General features: G+C 40.5%; 1 protein-coding gene across 1 annotated transcript in view; it reads right to left on the bottom strand.

The window, feature by feature from the left end:
- The window catches only part of KIAA0319L (KIAA0319 like), a 105,288-nt gene that overhangs the window by 60,811 nt on the left and 23,080 nt on the right, over positions 1-21,397 (bottom strand). The window contains exons 3-4 of the mRNA XM_054721410.1: positions 20,239-20,298; positions 2,720-3,246 (exon numbers count right to left, since the gene is read on the bottom strand). Coding sequence (XP_054577385.1) covers positions 2,720-3,246; positions 20,239-20,298 — 587 coding nt within the window. The remainder of the gene's footprint in view (positions 1-2,719; positions 3,247-20,238; positions 20,299-21,397) is intronic.

Consider the following 21,397-nt stretch of genomic DNA (forward strand, 5'->3'; position numbering starts at 1 on the left):
ACGCCCCAGTCCTAGAAGGCAATGGTTCCTGAAATACCCTTCTCAGACCAGTAGTTTCAGCATTCTCCAGCATTTTACAAATGCAAATTCTCAGGCCTCGCTCTAGACCTACTAAATCACAAACTCTCAAGTTGGGGCCCAGCAATGTTTAACAAGCCTTCAGGTGATTCTGATGCATGCTAAAGTTTGAGGACCATAGCTCTGAGGGATTATTTTTTACCCCCTTTCCTGTATCTTCAACCTCCTTTTTTAGTTCAATGGTTCCCTTGCTTGAAGAGCCTCCTATTTGAGTGCTCCCTGTATATTCTTGCCCTTCTCCAGTCTATTCACCACAGAGAAACCTATCTGATCATGCCATTCCCTCCTTAAATAAAGACCAATATTTTAAGAAGGCCTTAAGGCTCTGCACACCTCTCAAGTCTTTTCTTGCACCACTAGCTCTCTTGCTCTGTTTGACAAAGACCAGTGTCTCTCAACTTCTTGATCTTGCCATGTGACAAACTTTGAAACTGTTATCCCCTCTGCCTGAAATACCCTTGGCTTGTTTCTTTCCCTAGCTTCTAATTCTACTTCAAGTCTCAGATTAAACTTTCCTTTCTTAAAGTAGCCTAACCTTACCCCTTAGTCTTGATTAGGTCCCTACTAGATGCTCTTAAAGAATCTGCATTTATCCTTTCACAACCTGCATCAAACTTATAATTATCTAATTATCCTAACTAATAAAAAAGTAATATGCAAATTGACCATCACTCCAACACACAAGATGACTGCCCCCATGTGGTCGAAGATGGCTGCCCCCATGTGGACACAAGATGGCCAGCAGAGAAGGGCAGTTGGGAGGGACCAGGCCTGCAAGGGAGGGCAGTTGTGGGCGATCAGGCCAGCAGAGAAGGGCAGTTGGGGGGGACCCAGACCTGCAGGGGAGGGCAGTTGGGGGGGACCTGGACTGCAGGGGAGGGCAGTTAGGGGTGACCATGCCTGCAGGGGAGGGCATTTAGGGGTGACCAGGCCAGCAGAGGAGGGCAGTTAGGCATCAATCAGGCTGGCAGGGGAATGGTTAGGGGGTGATCAGGCTGGCAGGCAGAAGCGGTTAGGGGCAATCAGGAAGGCAGGCAGGCGAGCAGTTGGGAGCCAGCAGTCCTGGATTGTGAAAGGGGTCCCAGATTGGAGAGGGTGCAGGCTGGGCTGAGGGACACCCCCGCATGAATTTCATGCACCGGGCCTCTAGTTATAAATGTAATATCTGTCTTCCTTGCCAGAGTGTAAGCTCTATTCGGGCAGAAATCATGTTTATCTTATTTACTATAATATTCCTAGTGCCTAACTTTAGTATAGTACCCTGTCCTAGTAAATGTGCAATAAATATTTGCTGATAGACTGAGCCTTGCATACACGGTGCCTCTGTCCAGAATACTTATAATATCTTTAATCCCTTAGTGAAAGCCTACTTTCCCTTGAGAAATAAGTTAAACATCTCTATAAAGTGTTCCCTGAACATACACACCATCTCCCTGCTCAAGTGGATCACTTCCTCTTTTGTGATCCTATTGTATTGTGCATATAACTCTACTAATGCAATAATTATACACTATTGTAAATATCTATTTTCATGTCTGAGTCTCCACTAGACTGTAAACTTCCTGAGGGAACAGATCATGTCTTGTTTACCTATGTATCTCCAGTGCTTAGAAAAGTGCCTGACCTTGATAATAGGTGTCTATAAATGTTTATGGGCATATTAAGCCTAAGTCTATAATCTCTAATACTGGACTGAAAGTTCTTTTCTTAATATTAAATCTGGGTTCCAATTCTAGGTTTGCTATTCATTAGCTGCATGATCAAACTGTTTAACTTTAGGCCTCAGTTTCCTCACCTGACAAACTTTGAAATGGTAAAGCAGGGTTAGTAACACCTATTTGGAAATATTGCTATGAAAATTCAATAAAATGACATGGCAAAATGATCAGCACACACAGTGCCAGGCATGCAGTACTGCCTCCCCACTCTGGCTTCAACTTGATAGAGACAACTAGGACAAAACAAATACAAAAATAAGTCACAGGAATCAAGGGAGACTGAGCATGGAGTGAGTCATTCCTTTTAATAATTTGCCCAGGAAGATCAACAATGAAGAAACATAATAAGCGGAATAAACTCTACTGGTGGTACCTCCTTTGGCATACAAAGCTTGTGAGAATTCACCGTAGAAACCTCTTGGCTAACGGCCACATCCAGCTCCCTAGCCCCAGCAGGTCAGGTCTTAATCTGCACTACCAGCCCTGGTTACTTCAGACTGGAATAGAAATGACCTCATAAGGAATATGTTTACAGGCAGGAGATAGGGGAAAAGGAGGAGAACTTGACTGAAACCACATCAATCAAGTGTTTTGCAATCTGGCAGAAATCACTGCAGAATTGTTGGTGGAGACTAACACCCACACAATGGCACTTACCTGCAGCCAACAACCAGTTTAGACTAGATAATGAGCAACTTTCTGCTTTTATCAAAACAATGTCAGACTTGCATGGAGTGAATATCTCTAAGGTCAAATTACCCTTGTTCATCTGGGAAGCACCCACAAAGATGACACTAAGCAGCTTTATACATACACTCCTCAGCCTAGGAGCACTGGCCACAAGCACAGCCTCATTACCTAGGTGTGCCAAATGTAAAAACAGATTTAACAGATTCTCTGCTCCTTATTCATAATATGCTTACCTCTTCGGAGCCATTGGTTTTCAGATCACCCAGTTCCTTGGAGTCATTCACTTCAGAATGCTGTGTCACTATAGGTATAACTTCTTCACTGGGACTCTCTCTCTTCTGAAGCCTCCTGATTAAGTTCTGCTGGTCAGTGGAAGATACAGCAGGTCGGAGTGGAGCTCTGGGAAGGCTCTGCCTCCTCTGAGATGCCCTGCTCCAACCTAGCCCCAGAATATGAGGTGCAACATCTTCAGGTAGAAAGCCCAAGTCATCTGCAGCTTGGAATTTCTTAAAAAACACCAGCATGGAATTGGAAGAGTCTGTCCTAAAAGTCCGGCAGCTCTGGGAACTGTTGCAGTCTGCCTGAATGCACATCCCTTCTAACCACCAAAGGGCATGACATGCAGAGTCCTGGCAGCAGGCAGTCCAACATGTCTGGAGAGAGGGGGTTCCTTCAAGAAGCCGGAGGTAATTTTCTCCCCCAGATATCAAGCCAACTCCAAATTGTGTCTTCACCTGCTTGCACCTGCTCTCACTGGCATCTAAAAATAAAGAATGAAAATATTTAAAGATGAAATAAAAACAGACTACTACTCTGTAAAGAATCCTGAACACCAACATTTGAGGCTATTGTGAAAACTGGTTTTTAAGAGAGTGGGAAAGCTATCTAGTAAGAGGAACAGAAGATGCAAAAGAGAGTGTTTTTGGCTCAGGATATTTTAGCTTGTAGAGTATTGATCCACATTCATTGCTGGTTCCTCTCTAAATAATTCCCTTCCAAGTAGACCTTTTACAGAGAATTCCATCCAGTTTGTAAAACAGGAAAAAAAAAATAATCAAAAGAGCTATTCTGGTGGCAGTGTATGGAGGAAGGGGTGGAGGGCGCGCACGTGCGCATCAAGATGTTTCTCAGGAACAGTGTGAAGACTAAGAGACCAGAAGAGCAGATAGCTAAACAAGCTGGAATATGTCCCCCACTGAACTGGCAGCAATACAAACAGATGCTTGACCTTTTGCAAGTTACAGGTTTATCATATTCTAACCAAATGTTTGCCAGAGTCAGGTGGTTTTGCATATCATGGTATCAGCCAGACCAGTAGTCAAGCTTAACAAAATTTTAATCATGATAAGCTATGTCATGATAGGTAAAACAATGACCTACTGTAGTTAACCTAGATAAATGGTCCAAAATTCTGGCTAATGCTGCTTATGGAGGAACTTTTGGGCTGCTGAATTACTTAAGGCATAGCATTGATTTTCACTTCTGTATTCTTAAATGAAGTCAAGTCAGAGCACATTCTCTAAATGAAAGTTGTTATACAGAGTTCATTTTAAGGTACTGTTATATAGGTCTCTATAACCAACTGTAGTCAGGGTGATATAGGGCCAGAACCAGAATAAGGCAAGAGAGGTGCCTGGGGCCCAAAATTTAAGAAGGCGCTTATTCTCAGAGTCATTCAAGTGCAAGGTTGGCTTACCCAACCCTTGAGAGTGAGTGTCTCCTTAAATTTTATGTCCTATGTGCCTCTTTCTTCACCCTAGCCCTGGCCCTGTTAGTATAACATAAAGTATATTTTAGAATTAATATAGAAAATATGCAGAAGAATCAAAGTATTAAAGAGATGGATCATCATATGTCTGCATGTACACATAACTGAAAAAGGGCTATGACTAGCTAAAGTAACAAACTGATAATCATCCAAAGTCAACCTAACTCCCAGAAAATACCTACTAAATGTCCAAGAGACTAAATGTGGACACCAGGCTACTGAGAGAATAAAGGCAGGCTTCTGGATCACTGAGCTAAGCAAGTGCTAGGAAAGCCAACTTGCCATTGTTCTTTACAAGACTAGAGAGATACATTAGCACCACCCTAACACTAAACAAGCAATTTGGAAGGCCATAAAAAGACAGAACTTCCTTAAGAAAATGAAGAAATAGCTCAGCTGGCATGGCTCGGTGGTTAAGAATCAACCTATGAACCAAGAGGTCACCATTCGATTCCTGGTCAGGGTACATGCCTGGGTTGTGGACTCGATCCCCAGAGTGGGGCATGCAGTAGTCAGCCGATCAATGATTCTCTCTCATCACTGATGTTTCTCTCTCTCTCTCCCTCTCCCTTCCTCTCTAAAAATCAATAAAAAAAAATTTTTTTTAATAATGAAGAAATAGCAACTATGAAAAAAAACACCAAAGTTACCAAGAGCTACAGAAATACCCCTCATTTCCTCATTCATCTTCCCACAAAGTAACCAATGGTATGAATCTTGGTAACAGCTGAGTGTATATAGACTTTGTTGAAATCAAAATATTGTTCAGTAACTACTGTTACCTTTATATCAATTTTTCATCATTCTTCTCAGAATAATTCTGTCATGTTTAACACTGAAGAGGTCCACACAGATGAAAATAAATTGTAGTTTTCTGCAAGCTACTATTTTATATTTTGAAAAATGTACTATGACCGCCCCCCCACTTCTGCCCTTAAGGAAGAAATTGCCATAGTACTTGCCCTCCCAACATGAGAAGTTAGAAAACCAGACAAAATATATGAAACAACTGTTTTTAGATATTGAACAACAGATAGTTCAGGGCTGTGACCTAAAAAAAAGAGGAAACAAACAAGGTATGACTACCTTGGCTTTCCATATAGAAGCAAGCTGAAAATTGTGGTACAGGGTAAGAGATCCAAAGCAAAACAGAGAGGTCTTGCTGAGAAAGAGAGTTCAGAGTGACTGTGATAGCATTTTAGAGCAAACTACCAGAAACGGAAAAGCTCCACAGAGAAAGAGCTCCAGACATCTGGATAATGGTCCCTTTTAATCTTTGAACACTAATTTATGCCAAGTGTAAGTTGAAACTACATGAGGGAAATTAGAAAATATTTGAATGAAAATTAAAACAAAACATATCAAAATTTGTGGGATGTAGTTAAAGTAATGTTTAGAGCAGTGATGGCGAACCTATGACATGCGTGTCAGCACTGACACGCGTAGCCATTTCTGATGACATGCGGCCGCTGGGCGGCCGCATGCCGAGGATGAAACATTTGCTGCTCCTGAGGATGAAACATTTGCAAAATAATGTTTTGTCCTCAAAGTGACACACTACCCGAGTTATGCTCAGTTTTTTGGCGAAGTTTGACACACCAAGCTCAAAAGGTTGCCCATCACTGGTTTAGAGGGACATTTATAGGTTTAAATGCTTATTTCATAAAAGTCTAAAATCAATGATCTAGAGAGACAAACAAGAAGAAGGCCACGTGACAACAGAGGCGGAGATTGGAGTGAATCACCTGCAAGCCACGGAATGCTAAGGATTGACAGTGACCACCAAACGCCAGGAAGAGTCAAGGAAGCATTCCACCTAAAGTCTCAGAACATCAAACCTGCCAACACCTTAATTTTGGACTTCCAGCACCAAGAACTATTGGTTTATGCAAGATTCTCTGCCCTTGCCTGGAGACAGATGGCTCCAAGACTACCAACTACCTAGATGCAGGGATCACTTGACATTTGAGGATGTGGCTATAGCCTTTACTCAGATTGAATGGAGATGCCTGGATGCTATTCAGTGGACATGTATAGGGATGTGATGCTAGAAAACTATGGAAATTTGGTGTCTGTGGAGATTCTCTCTTCCAACCAAAATTAACTGCCTAACTGGAGCAAGAGGCACAGCCCTGAATGAAGGTAGGAGAAGTTCTGCAGTCCAGGAGTACTTGTTTGAAACAAAGATGTCAGCCCTAAAGCAAAATACTTCTGAAGGACCTGCTCTGGAAGAGTGAATAAAAAGTATTATGACTGATATTGGTCTGGACTGGGAGGACAGAAGCTCCATAGAGAAGTAGTACTATAATGTGGGAAAGTCTTCAAATCTAATTCCTCCTATATTAGCCATGAGAGAAATCATACTGGTGAGAAATCCTATAAGGTAAAGAATGTGGGATAGCCTATATGAAAATCTCATTTCTTTTAAACCATCATAAAATTCACATAAGCAACCTTATAGATGTATTGAATGTGGACATTTTCTCTTAATAAACACTTAACAATTATTAATCATCACAGAATTCACTCTGGGAAGAAACCCCATGCAATGAATGGACAAACGCTTTCAGAAAGAACGGTATCTTTTTAAGTAACCAGAGAACTCATAACAGTCAGACATGCTACAAATGTAAAGACTGTGAGAAAGCCTTTGCTCAGAAGATAGCCCTTACTCTTTATGGGAGAAAACAGTGGAGAAAAGCCTTTTAAATGTATAAATTTGGAAAAGCTTTCAGGGATAATTCAACTATGTTGGAACATCAGAAAATCCATACTGGTGAGAAACCATATTAATATAATGAATGTGGAAAAGGCTTTAGGAAGAGAGCTCAACTTTTATTTTTATTTTTATTTTTAAGATAGCATGGGTTTAATCAGTCTTTCAGTGTTAAATTACTTCAAAAGTGTCTTTATTTGTTTGTTTGTTTGTTTGTTTGTTTGTTTATTTATTTATTTAATTGAAGCCAGCTGGCTTCTAATGGCACTGAAAATGTAAGAAAAGGAATTTATAAATTGTGAGGAATGGGCTAAGGGTGTAGCACTAATATACAGGAGCTCAGACCTCAAGATTCTGATACAGATGCTCCTGAGGAAAAAATACATGATTAATGGGACACAAGCCGAAAGAGGCAGGACTGATTGAAAATATCACAACCCCCACACCCAAAAGAACAGGTAGTCAGGAGGGAGAGGTGGAGGCAGGAGTTCTTTCATCAGGCCTCTTAGCAAGAGCTCCTGATAGCAACTCTTAATAGGCACTAAAGAATGCATACATGAAAGAAACCCTATCATTGTAATAAATGTGGAGAATCTTTCAGGTATACATCCTTTGCTGAACATCAGAAAACTCATGGTGGAAATAAACCCTGTTGGTGTAATGAAAGCCTTTACGAAGAGCTCAATTCTTATTAGACATCAGAGAATTCATACTAGACAAAAACCCTATCACTGTAAGAAATGTGGGAAAGTCTTCAGTTATAGCTCAAGCCTTGTTGAATATCAAAGAATCCATGAATGTAATTTATGTAGGAAGACTTTTCCCCACAGTTTGGCCCTTAGGTTCGATTCCCAGTTAAGGTACATGCCCAGGTTGCAGATCCACCCCAGTAAGGGATGTGCAGGAGACAGTCAATTGATGTTATGCTCCCACATAGATGTTTCTCTCTTCTCTCCTCTTTCTCTCTAAAAATCAATTTAAAAAAATCTTTTAAAGTATTTACTCCTTTAAAAAAATAAAATCTGTTTACCTCTATTCTGGGGAACTTCTCAGTTGTTAGGATTTCACTGTAGTATAGTCCATACTCGTGAGATATTTGAAGACTCTAAATGTGTATCAATATGGAAGTAGTTACTAAAGAATACGGTGTGTATAGTGTGCTACAATGTGTTGGCGGGGGGGGGGGGGAGAATATAATGTTTATGTATATTATGCATAGACTATTTTTGGAAGAATATTATGTGCAGCCCTAGTTGGTTTGACTCAGTGGAAAGAGCATTGGCCTGTGGACTGAAGGGTTCTGGGTTCAATTCCGGTCAAGGGCATGTACCTGAATTGCAGGCTCCTCTCCTGCCCAGGCCCTGGCTGGGGCATGTGCAGAAGACAACCAATCAATGTGTTTCTCTCACATCGATATTTCTCTCTGTCCTTCTCTCTTCCACTCTCTCAAAAAATCAATGGAAAAATATCACTGGGTAAGGATTAAAAAAAAAAAGGAATATTATTGCAATTAAAAACAATGAGGTAGAGTCCTAGCCGGGTAGCTCAGTTGGTTAGAGTGTTGTCCCGATATGCCAAGGTTGTGGGTGTGAGCTCTGATCAGGACACATACAGTACAAGAATCAACCAATGAGTGCATAAATAAGTGGAACAACAAATTGATGTTTCTCCCTCTCTCCCTAAAAATCAATCAATCAATCAATCAATAATTTTTAAAAATAAAAACAGTAAGGTAGAGTTCTATATTCAGGATGAGGCAAAAGTAGGTTTCAGTTGTGAGTACGCAAAACAGAGTTTATTCTTGTATCATCATTTATTAATTATTATATTATTTTCCATAGAAACAACTGTAAACCTACTTTTGCACCACCCTGTGCAGCCACAGAAACATCCCCACAATACCTTGTTAAGTTAAAAAAGCAAGTTGCAGAAAACCTATATATTATGATCTTACTTACATTTTTAAAGGAAGCTTTTTTGTTTCTACATATCCTATCTAATAAAAGAGTAATATGCAAATTGACTGTACCTCCGCTACACCACAAGCCATGACCACCAGCCAATCAGGAGTATGCAAATTAACCCAACCAAGATGGCTGCAGCCACGGAGTAAGCACAGGAGGCTTGGGTTTCCCTAGCGATGGAGGAAGCCAAGCTCCCGAAGCCCTGGCCTCCACTCAAGGCTACAAAGTTTCACTTATAGAAGATAAATAAATCCCAGATACCAGGCAGTTAAGGGTGACCAGGCCGGCAGAGGAGGGAAGTTGGGGCAATCAGGCCTGCAGGGAAGGGCAGTTGGGGGGGACCCAGGCCTGCAGGGGAGAGCAGTTGGGGGGGACCAGGCTTGCAGGGGAGGGCAGTTAGGGGCAATCAGGCTGGCAGGGGAGCAGTTAGGCATCAATCAGGCTGGCAGGGGAGTGGTTAAGGGGTGATCAGGCTGGCAAGCAGAAGTGGTTAGGGGCAATCAGGAAGGAAGGCAGGTGAGCAGTTGGGAGCCAGCAGTCCTGGATTGTGAGAGGGCAGTCGGACATCCCTCGAGGGGTCCCAGATTGGAGAGGGTGCAGGCTGGGCTGAGGGACACACACCCCCATGCACGAATTTCATACACCGGGCCTCTAGTTTATATGTATAAAAGGCAAGTGTCCGTCCATCCTACCAATAGCTATGACGCACACTGATCACCAGGAGGCAGACGCTCAATGCAGGAGCAGCCATGATGTGCACTTGCCATCTGTATTATAAAAAGCCTGTGGCCGTAATGCCGTGATGCCGTAACAACCAAATGAGCAGTGGCTCTCGCAGTGGGCGGGGCAGGGCAGCAAGCTACTAGCAGTAGAGAGCTACGAGGGGCAGAGAGCTACGAGCGGTGGAGGGCTATGAGTGGCAGAAAGCTATGAGTGGCGGAGGGCGGGGCACGAGCTATGAGTGGTGATGGGCGGGGCACCCAGCTGAGGCAAGTTTAGCCAAATCAGAAAGCAGGTCTAATTAAGCACATTTATTCTACATATACTAGAGGCCCAGTGCACGAATTCATGCATGGGTGGGGTCCCCCGGGTTGGCCTGCAGGGATTGGGCCCCAGCTCACAAGCCCCAGCTTGCGCCCCCAGTCTTGCAGCCACTCAGCCCCGCCTGGCATCCCGCTGTGGCCTGGCAACTCCCCCTCACCTGCTCTACCATTCCGCCTGCAGGCGATTGATCTGGGCTGGGCCCCCCACCTGGCTCCCTCAGCACCTGGAAACCGGGTGGTGGCCCCACCCCCCACCGTCGCCACTGGTCCCTGTCTGCAGGGTGATCAGTGGGAAAATCAGGCTCCCGCTGGCACCCATCTTGGCCTGGTGCCACCCGTTCATCTGCTCCCACCATCCTGCCACAGTCTCCCTCTCATTGGAGCCCATCGGGGCTGGCAGCGCCTCCACTGCCACCTGCTGCCAGCAACGCGTCGCCAACGTCCGCCATGTTCTGTGCTGCCCTCTGGTGGTCAGTGCACGTCATAGCAAGCAGTTGAACTCCCAGTCAAACAATTTGCATATTAGGCTTTTATTATATAGGATAAAAGGCTAAGTTGACTCGCACAAGTGCAATACATATAAAGCTCTCACTGGTGCCAATTGCATGCATGTGTTTTGATCTGTCATTGTTGATTGTGAATTTGGTTGACACTTCTATTATAGAGAAAGGGCGAATAGTGATATTAAAATATTTCTTCTAATTAATTTCCTTTCAATGTGCACGAATCTGTGCACCAAGACACTGGTATATTATATGCATTCAAAAAGATTTAGAAAAATAAAAACTAAATTTTAACAACAAAAATAAAAAAATCAATGATCTATGCTTTCATTATAAAAGCTAGAAAAGGAAAAGGAAATTATACCCAAAAAAAGTAGAGAAAGAAAATGACAGAGATAAGAGTAACTAATAAAACAGAAAGCAAACAAAACCAAAAAAAAATGCAGAAAATGAAAGAAACCAAAAGCTGGTTGTTTGAAAGATCGATAAAACTGATAAAAGTTCTAGTCAGCCTGATGACAGAAAAAAAGAGGGTACTGACAAATTAACTGTATCAGGAATGAAAAAAGAAATATCCTATTCATTCAGTAAATCAAGGGCAGCAAATTATGGCCCAAGGGTCAACTCCAGATGCTGCGTACTAATGTAAATGAAGTTTTATTGGAACATTGTCACACTAATTTATTTATGTTTTATCTGTGGCTGTTTTTGCTCTAAGATGGCAGAGTTAAGTAACTGTAACAGAGTTATCCTAAGACTGGCAAAGCCTAAAATATTTACTATCTGACCTTTTAAGAAAGTTTGCCAACCCCTGTCTAAGAAAAGGTACTTTTATTTGACTTACTATTTACTATTGAGTAGAGCCTCAATTTATATGTTAACTTATAGAAAATGGATACATTGCAAATTTGATTTTTATAGAGGTGCAAATTATTTCTTACTGGTAAAAGATAACCTCTAAGGTTTAATTAATAAGGTGTCCTTATATCCCACCTAGATATTATCCTTATCTCCTTATTCATTCAGCCATTCAACAAATATTACTAAGCATCTGTTTCATGCTAGGCATTGCTTTGATGGAGCTCATTACTTGGAAAAGGGAGACAGAAATTAAATAGACATAATAATAAATGTAGGATTGCAAACAAATGGAAGTACTCTGAAGGAAAGAAATTTTGCCTTATAGAATAAAGGTAGCTAAATTTGGAATTTATTGAACAGTTATAGTATCACACATAATATCAAAGATATTCACTGTATGTTGTTTGAGACTAAAAAATATTGGGAATAACTTATCCATCAATAGAGAACTGGTTAAATAAATTAAGGAAGATCCACATAGTTACTGGAATGAATAAGACCACTCTATATCATCTTGATATGGAATGACATCCAGTATACACTATGATGAGAAAGAAAGGTGCAGCACGGTATGTATAGTGTGCTACAATTTGTGTTGGGAGGAAAAGAACATAATGTTTATGTATATTATGCATAGACTATTTTTGGAAGAATATTCAAGAAATTGGCATTGCTGTCTTTAGGAGGGGAAACTAGGAAGCTGAGAGCACCAAAACGAGTGCAAAATATATCTTCTAAAGAACATTACTGGTAAATTGAACTTATTGAGGTACTTCATTTCTAGTAATGTTTTTGCCTTCAAGTTTACCGCACATTACTATAAAATTATTTATGTTTGCATAATACATGTTTGGGCAAACTAGGTTTCAAGTTGTTCACATGGAAAATAATATACAACTAAATAATAATGCAAGCGTAAAAACAAGCAACAAAAAAGACCAGAAGAGCAGTTTTGAAAAATACATAGCCAGAGAAGGTGATCCAAACCAGCTGTAGAAGCAAAAGCTGATGCTATTGATTCAGAATAAATTTCCCAGTTTACTTAAAGGTCCAAGCACCCTTGAGAACCTCTTTAAAGAACTGGACAAGAAATGGAGACAGAGAAGTTAGTTTCAAAGAATTCCAGAGGTTACTGAAAAAAATATCCATCAGAGAAAAGGCAAAATGACATAATTCTGCTAAGAGAAGAGCACGTGGGAAGTGGCCATATTCTGTTTGCAGTCCTCAATATCTCCGTTTAATTCTTTCACATTATAATGATCTCACAGTGATATCCAATTATTGCTAATTAATACAATAACAATAACAACAAAAAGAATGAACAGTCAGGAAATCAGGCGGCCAGGTATCACATAGGACTCAGTGATGGCGAACCTATGACACGCGTGTCAGCACTGACACGCGTAGCCATTTCTGATGACACGCGGACGCATGCCGAGGATGAAACATTTGCTGCTCCTGAGGATGAAACATTTGCGACTAGAGTCTTGGAGTTAGTTTTTTCCTCAAAGTGACACACTACCCGAGTGACGCTCAGTTTTTTGGCGAAGTTTGACACACCAAGCTCAAAAGGTTGCCCATCACTGACATAGGTCATACTGAAGACATCCAGAGTGATGACAAGACTTTAACAAGAGATGAGCCCCATTTGCCACAATAAATCAGAAGGATGAATGATTGTTGGTAGATGAGTAATGATTAGCGGTAGGAAGTGGTATAAACCTCAAAGAGCAGGATTTTTTACATGAAAAGTGGAGGAGTAACATTCAAGAAGTGACAGTGAGGAATGATAAGGACATCAGATCCACCTCCAAACTCATAGGTACATGGAATATGGGAGAATGAGCAACCACTGCCTGCAGGCAAGAGGGAAAACAGTACCTTTCTCCAAGAAAAAGCCAGGTCTCAGAACATTCCCCTTCTCTCATATCTTTTTTTAAAAAATATGTGTATATTTTTATTGATTTTAGAGAGGAAGGGAGAGGGGGAGAGAGAGAGAAACATCAATGATGAGAGAGAATCATTGATCAGCTGACTCCTGCATGCCCCACACTGGGGATCGAGCCCACAACCCAGGCAGGTGCCCTGATCAGGAATTGAACCGTGACCTCCTGGTTCATAGGTCGATGCTCAAACACTAAGCCACACCAGCAGGGCCTTCTCTCATGTCTTAACTAACAAGTCTTAGTACAAAGGGGATTTAATAACGCAATAGATTCCTGTCACAGTGAAAAAGTTGGGAAGGGAGAGGTGATAAATGCGAGTGAGTTGAAAAGCACAAAGTTATACAAGAATATCAAATCTGACTCACACAAATCATAATGGTTAAGACACTTCATAACGAGAAAAAAAGCAAAGGATGGAAAAATATGATGAGGAGCTGATGACATGATTGCTGCCTATCTATCTTTGGTATAAAATGGTGAAAGCTTTGAGGCAAATCATGGTGGATGTCTTAACAATGGAATTTCGGGAAAACAGATTTACAATCAGGGAAAATGGTCAATGGGATTATGAGGATTTCCCATCAAAGGGTAGATAGCAAAAAATTACAATTCCCTGGCCATTGCTAACAGCTCTGATTAAATCCTGATCTTTGAAAGAGAAGGAGATAAAAGCAGGGTTGGGGAAAGCTACAAGATTGATTTGTCCTGGAAAAGCCTTCTTTTGCTTCCATGGCTCCCTGAAGGATGTCACATAAGCTATATAAATATCTGGTAATATAAAAAAATGTTTCATAAACCAAACACTCCCTGCTTTATAAGGTGGCCTGGAAGCCTCAGTTAGAGATCTCATCCATTACTCTGGCTGGAGAGAACACGTTCAATGAGGGAAAGGAAACCTGGGGTACATACACGATGTTCCAGACTCCCTACTTCACTTGTACCTTTTGTTTTTCTTTTTTTCTCACTTGTACCTTTTGATTGTTGTATTATTAAAATTATTATTAAAGTTTAATTATGGTAAGCTCTCCAATTCATGTGAATCTTATCTGACAATTTGATCCTTTGTCTTAGCTCAAGGGAATAGAGTCCCAAGAGAGGACAAATGGTCAGAAGCACTTAGTAATCAGGAGTAAAAGAAATGAGGACTGGGGAGGTTAGATAGCTACAATGTTGCTAAGAAAATTAATCCCAATAGTTCCCAATAAGGGAAGGAGGTACTATGAACTCTTGGCTTCCCATGTTTAGTGGGATTTGGCTGAGTTATTTTTTTTTAACTATATTTTTATTGATTTCAGAGAGGAAGGAGAAGGGAGAGGGAGAGAGAGATAGAAACGTCAATGATGAGAGAGAATCATTGATCGGCTGCCTCCTGCACGCCTTCTACTTGGGATTGAGCCTGCAACCTGGGCATGTGCCTTTGGCCAGAATCGAACCTGGGACCCTTCAGTCTGCAGACTGATGCTCTATCCACTGAACCAAACTGGCTAGGGCTTGACTGAGTTATTTTTTATTTAATGTTGTTCCACTATATGTTCAATAATAAAAATATAGGGGATAAACAATTCTTTTTCATCCATTCAGTGGATAATTCTTCCTTTTAGATGATTAAAAGATGCTTAACCACCTTAAATGGTTAAAAGGCACAGGCTGTGGTTTCAGTTCTAGGTCCATCATTTACTAGTAATTTAATCTTTTTTAAAAAAATATATTTTATTGATTTTTTACAGAGAGGAAGGGAGAAGGATAGAGAGTTAGAAACATCGATGAGAGAGAAACATCCATCAGCTGCCTCCAGCACACCCCCTACTGGGGATGTGCCCACAACCAAGGTACATGCCCTTGACCGGAATCAAACCGGGGACCCTTGAGTCCGAAGGCCAACGCTCTATCCACTGAGCCAAACTGATTAGGGCTACTAGTAATTTAATCTTTGAAAAACAATTTACCCTCTCCAAGATTCAATTTTCATCGTTGTTACTCTCAAGAAAAAGAGTTCACCAGAGGAGGAAGCAGGGAATCATTTGTAGAGTCAATATTGGATTCTAGATGTAACATGGATAAAAGGTAAGATGAAAATAAGCTCCAATTTTAGATCCCTGCCCACGCCTCCATAGCCTGGCTCTGCTCCCAGGGCCTAAGCAAAAGCAATACTAAATCCTTATCTTAAAAAAAAAAAAGGGGGGGGGGGGGTCCTAGCTTACAATAGGTGGAACCTTAGACTAAAAAACCCTTTGGGAAAGTCTGGAACTCACTGTTGGTAGGAGCATGTAGAAAGCTTACCAAGTTGAGAACAGGGGGCAGAGCCAATCCTTTTCTTTTCAAAACCATAGCAAAGCAGAGACTGTAGGACTCCCATATGCATTACTTGGAGGATTCCCAAAACAGAAGGCTGTGGAACTAGCAATGCTTACTTATTACTTCTCATGAGACAGAATTCTAATAAATCTGGCACAAAGTCCAGACCAGGGTTCCTAATTCCAAATCCCAGGGTGGAAAAGTCTATAGAATATATGAATTATTGCCATTAGAAAATTCACCAAATATTTTTAGGAAGCTGTGAAAAACTGGAATTATTTAGAGATAGTGCTGTTGCCTCTAGCATTCTTATATCTCAGGTTAACAAGCCTGACTTCTCCAGCTAACTTGGAAACTGTGCTGGCTGGCAACCAAGAGGAAAGCAGAGACAGAATGTCCCCTATTTTAGGAGCGATATTGTTAAGGTCCTTGAGAATTCACACTTTAACCAAATTCATCAAATTGCATCCCAATGGAAGGGCTGGGATGGTGGGAATGAGCAGCAAGGGGAACCAAATTGCTGTGGAAAACAATACATAGTTCGGACATTTTATAGGTAAAAGGTGTACTTACTTTGAACTTTCATTGGAACTAAAATTCTTTTCTTGAACTCTCATAATTTTAAAATATGATCAAGAATACATTCAAAGCTTTCCTTTAATAAACTATTATCAAACAGTAGAGGCAGAAGCCTTAAATTTGGTGAAGTCGGTGACTGAACTATGGCTCCATATAATCTGCCTTCCTGTAGTTATCATCAAAAGTATGCAATGGTGGTGGAAAAATTAAAGTAAAATAAAGTATGCATTCTCTGAGGAGCAGCAGGTCTCAGCCAAGAAGGCTGCTATATGAAAATGAGATAAGCAGGCATATTATTAATCTCAAAAAACAACTCACAGGAACTGTTCAAAAACAAACCACCCCAGGGGGCACCCTCCACCTTCCTTTTGACTGTCAGTGTGTCTGTCACCTGCACACCCACTAATAAACAAATACAAAAATGGTTTCACATTACTCTCCAACACTAGTTCTCTCCTGCAGGGGTTAGCATATTCAGAAAGCCAGGCAGAGGAGGTAATTAAATCCTTTAAAATGCACAATCAGGTATTTATGAAGTTTGGGGAAAAACAGGGTAATAATAACCACTGCCCTCTCTCCTTTTCAAAAGGAGAACACTTTTTTCCTCAACTCTACACAGGTTAGATTGCAAGGTGGCAGTAGCCTCACAAAAGCAGTCCTTTGAAAAGAAAGTAATTACTACTCATTGCCTTTGCTATGTGCCTAGCTTTAAGAGCACAGTTTGTTAAATGTTATGGTGTAAGTAAGTGATTTGCTGTAATTAAACTAACTGCTAAGAAAGAATGAGTAGGCTTTGTATCCATAGTCTGACTCCCTTCCCTTTACTGTAATGTTTCCATTTTTCCCAAAGACCTTTCTGATCAGACAAACTCTCTATTGAACTAGCTGCCCAACAGATACCTCTCAGACACTCTTCACATTAACTCTCATCTGCTAAATGGGGGAAAAATGGCTTCCAACGACTGATCACAAAACATGGGCCTTGCAGAACTTCTCTAGTTAAGAACACTTAGAAGATTAAGTCCTCTCCTATAAGACTGTTGCTAAAGACACCTCAAAAGTACTGAGAGAATTGTGGCAAATTGCCAAAGAGAAAAATAGTATATAACATCTCCTTAAAAGAGGGTCAGCCTGGCCAGCGTGGTTCAGTGGTTGAGCATCGACCTATGAACCAGGAGGTCACTGTTCGATTCCCAGTCAGGGCACATGCTTGGGTTGCGGGCTCAATCTCCAGTGTGGGACGTGCAAGAGGCATCCAATCAATGATTCTCCCTCATCATTGATGTTTCTATCTCTCGCTCCCTCTCCCTTCCTCTCTGAAATCAATAAAAATATATTTATAAAAAAGGAAAGAGATCACCAACTTACACCATACACAAAAATAAACTCAAAATGGATACAGGACTTAAACATAAGACGGGAAACCATAAAAATACTAGAGGAATCCACAGGCAACAAAATCTCAGACATATGCCACAAGAACTTCTTCACTGACACTGCCCCTAGGGCAATGGAAGCTAAAGAGAAAATTAACAAATGGGACTACATCAAAATAAAAAGCTTTTTTACAGCAAAAGAAACCATCAACAAAACAACAAGAAAGCCCACTGCATGGGAAAACATATTTGCAAATGCTATCACTGATAAAGGTTTAATCTCCAACATCTACAGGCAGCTTATGCAACTTAATAAGAGGAAGATAAATGATCCAATAAAAAAATGGGCAACAGACCTAAACAGAATATTTTCAAAAGAAGACAGAAGGAAGGCCAAGAGACACATGAAAACATGTTCAAAGTCACTTATTATCCGAGAGATGCAAATCAAAACAACAATGAGGTACCATCTCACACCTGTCAGAATGGCTATCATCAACAAATCAACAAACGACAAGTGTTGGCGAGGATGCGGAGAAAAAGGAACCCTCGTGCACTGCTGGTGGGAATGCAGACTGGTGCAGCCACTGTGGAGAACAGTATGGAGTTTCCTCAAAAAACTGAAAATGGAACTCCCATTTGACCCAGTAATCCCACTCTTGGGAATATATCCGAAGAAACTAGAAACACCAATCAGAAAGGATATATGCACCACTATGTTCATAGCAGCACAATTTACAATAGCTAAGATTTGGAAACAGCCTAGGTGCCCATCAGCAGATGACTGGATCGGAAAACTGTGGTACATCTACACAATGGAATACTATGCTGCCATAAAAAAGAAGGAATTCTCATCATTTGCAGCAACCTGGATGGAATTGGAGAACATTATGCTAAGTGAAATAAGCCAGTCAATGAAAGAAAAATACCACATGATCTCACTCATTTAGGGATAGTAAAGAACATTATAAAGTGGTGAACAAAAAGATAGATACAGAGACAGTAAAGCATCAAACAGACTTTCAAATTACAGGGGGAAAGTTTGGGAAAGGTGGGGGAGTTATGAAATCAAACGAAGGACTTGTATGCATGCATATAAGCATAAACAATGGACACAAAACTCTGGGGGGGAGGGCATGTGTGGGTGTGGGGTGGGGGGGTAATAGTAAGATATGTACACATATAATACCTCAATAAAAATATTTAAAAAAAAAAAAAAAAAAAAAAAAAAAAAAGGAAAGAGGGCCAAATTTACAGGCCAAAGAGGAGAGAAATGTTATCTACCTACTTAAGGCAGAATAACTATACTTTTCAGGTTAAAAGAACTATGAAAACAACACTCATTTAATCTTGGTTTAATGAGAAAATATATCTAGTCTCCAAGTTGAGATTCATAGAGAACCCTCAGAAGACTGAGCTTAAAATTTTGTTTCAAAAGAAATCCCATATGACAATCAATACCATGATTCCATCTCACTCTATCTTCTAGCCTCCACCCCACAAGTCTGGGTAAGGATTTGGCCCCTGAAGTAAGACTGCCTCGATTTGAATCTCAATCCAGTCAACTTACTATATCATCTTGGGTCAAAATTCCAGGTTTCTTCATGTGTAAAAAGAAAAAAAAAGGAAAGAAAGAAATGATAACAACACCTAACTCATAGGGTTATTATAGATATTAAAGGAGCTAAGCCATGCAAAGTAGTAACACAATGCCTGGCATGTAGTAAAAGCTCAGTAAATATTGGCTGCCATTACTTTTGTTGTTATTACACTTCATTTCAGTTCAGGCACCACTTCTTCCAGAAAGTTTTCCTTGATGAAACCTTCATCCCACTTCTCTTCTGCATATTTTACATATACTTCTATCATAGTATTTCTCTCACTGGATCATATTTGTTTGTCTACCTCATACACTCTGTCCTCTTTAAATGCTGAGGTTTTATCTTGCATCTCTGTATTTGTAGACCCAGCAAAACACTTGGCACATAGCAGGCATACAAAGAATTATTTGTTAATTTTAAATTTCTCCAATATTTAAATAAATTTATGTTATTTTTTTAAACTAACAAAATCTAACAAAAGATGTCAGTTCCAATATGGAGTTACTTGAATTTTAGTCATTTGAATCAGATCCTTAATGTTAATTAATTTCTTTGAATAAAAGAAGAGACACAGAAGAACAAAGCAAAAGTTCACAGTTCACTAAAAAATTAGAAAGAGCTCTTCTTTCCTTTTTAAAAAAATGTTTTTATTGACTTTTTAGAGAGATAAAGGAAGAAAAAGAAATATTGATGAGAAACATCCATGGGCTGTCTCCTGCGTGCCCCCTACTGGGGATTGAGCACAAAACCCAGGCATGTGCCCTGACCAGGAATTGAACCGACCACTTCTTGGTGCATGGGACAATGCTCAACCAACTGAGCCATACTGGCCGGGCTAGAAAGAGCTTTTCACATTAAATTGGGGAGAGCAATGAAAGGGAGGTATGATGAGAGATGTGCAAAAAGAGAAACTGAAGATAATCTAAGAGGATTAAAAAAAGATAACTGCATCTAACATAACCAGCTAGGAAACAGCCTTTCCTGCCTAAACACTAAACTGAAAAATCCTTTCAAATCTCAAAGCAATCTTTCCTCATGAAAGGACGAACCAAATTTCAGTTCCCTGAGCTATCTATTTCAGACCACTCCATTTCACTTACAATCAAGATGGGCTTTCATCATGGAACACAGCAACAATGGAGAATGGCTTCCCAGTTCACCTAAGCAAAGAACCATCCATTACTGATGACATCTAGATCCATTTAATTTCCCTTCTCTTGAGTAAGGATGAGAAGGGAAAGGCGGGGGGGGGGGGGGGGGGGGGACCCACACAAAAACCCTCAAAGTTCTAGTCACCTAATTGATAAAATGGAAACCAGTCTATCATAATCTTAATGCCTTAGTGTCTACCTGATTGATACTTTACTAATCAAAAGTTTGCATTAACTGGATACAGTTGCTATTAAGTTTCAAAAGACCTATCTGTTAAGGTTAGTCCAAAGCCATTTTCACAACCAAGTTATAAGTAAGAGTATTAATACAAACACTGGGCCCTAACCGGTTTGGCTCAGTGGATAGAGTGTCGGCCTACAGACTGAAAGGTCCCAGGTTCGATTCTGGTCAAGGGCATGTACCTTGGTTGCGGGCACATCCCCAGTAGGGGGTGTGCAGGAGGCAGCTGATCAATGTTTCTCTCTCATCAATGTTTCTAACTCTCTATCCTCTCCCTTCCTCTCTGTAAAAAATCAATAAAATATATATATTTTTAAAAACACACTGGTATAGCTGAAAATAACTCTCCTACCATAAAGTCATCTGCTCAGAAATTATCCAGTCATCAAGGGCATTATAAAAGCAGATTGAAGGCAAATGACTTAACCATGTACTTAAAAAACAACAACAAAAAACTAAATAGGGGGTTACATTGCTACATGTGACATATTCAGAATTTCCTGCTTCTTTATTTCTCCCACCACCTTATGACTAAAAGACTTTGGAGAATGCTGTCAGCAAGGAAAGCACGCCTCCAAGCCACAGCGTGATGGAACCCACACCTTTCTGTGTAGTCGTCATTGTACTTTAAAAATCACAGGTATCAAATGATAACAGATAAATTTTTGCCTGTACATAAAAATGGTTCTAAAAAGAAAGAAAATGTTTTTTTCTAAAGAAAAAAGTACTTAGATATGCTGTCAAGGATCTAGCAGTTACCTGTACAGCCCACTGTAGATGTGATTGTTATGAACCTGCAGTTGATTGCTGTCTCCCACTGCAGGGCTAATAAATTGCTTGCATTCACCACAGTCATACCAACCTTCT

The sequence above is a fragment of the Eptesicus fuscus genome, chromosome 9, assembly GCF_027574615.1.
Source record: "Eptesicus fuscus isolate TK198812 chromosome 9, DD_ASM_mEF_20220401, whole genome shotgun sequence".
Taxonomy (NCBI): Eukaryota; Metazoa; Chordata; class Mammalia; order Chiroptera; family Vespertilionidae; genus Eptesicus; species Eptesicus fuscus.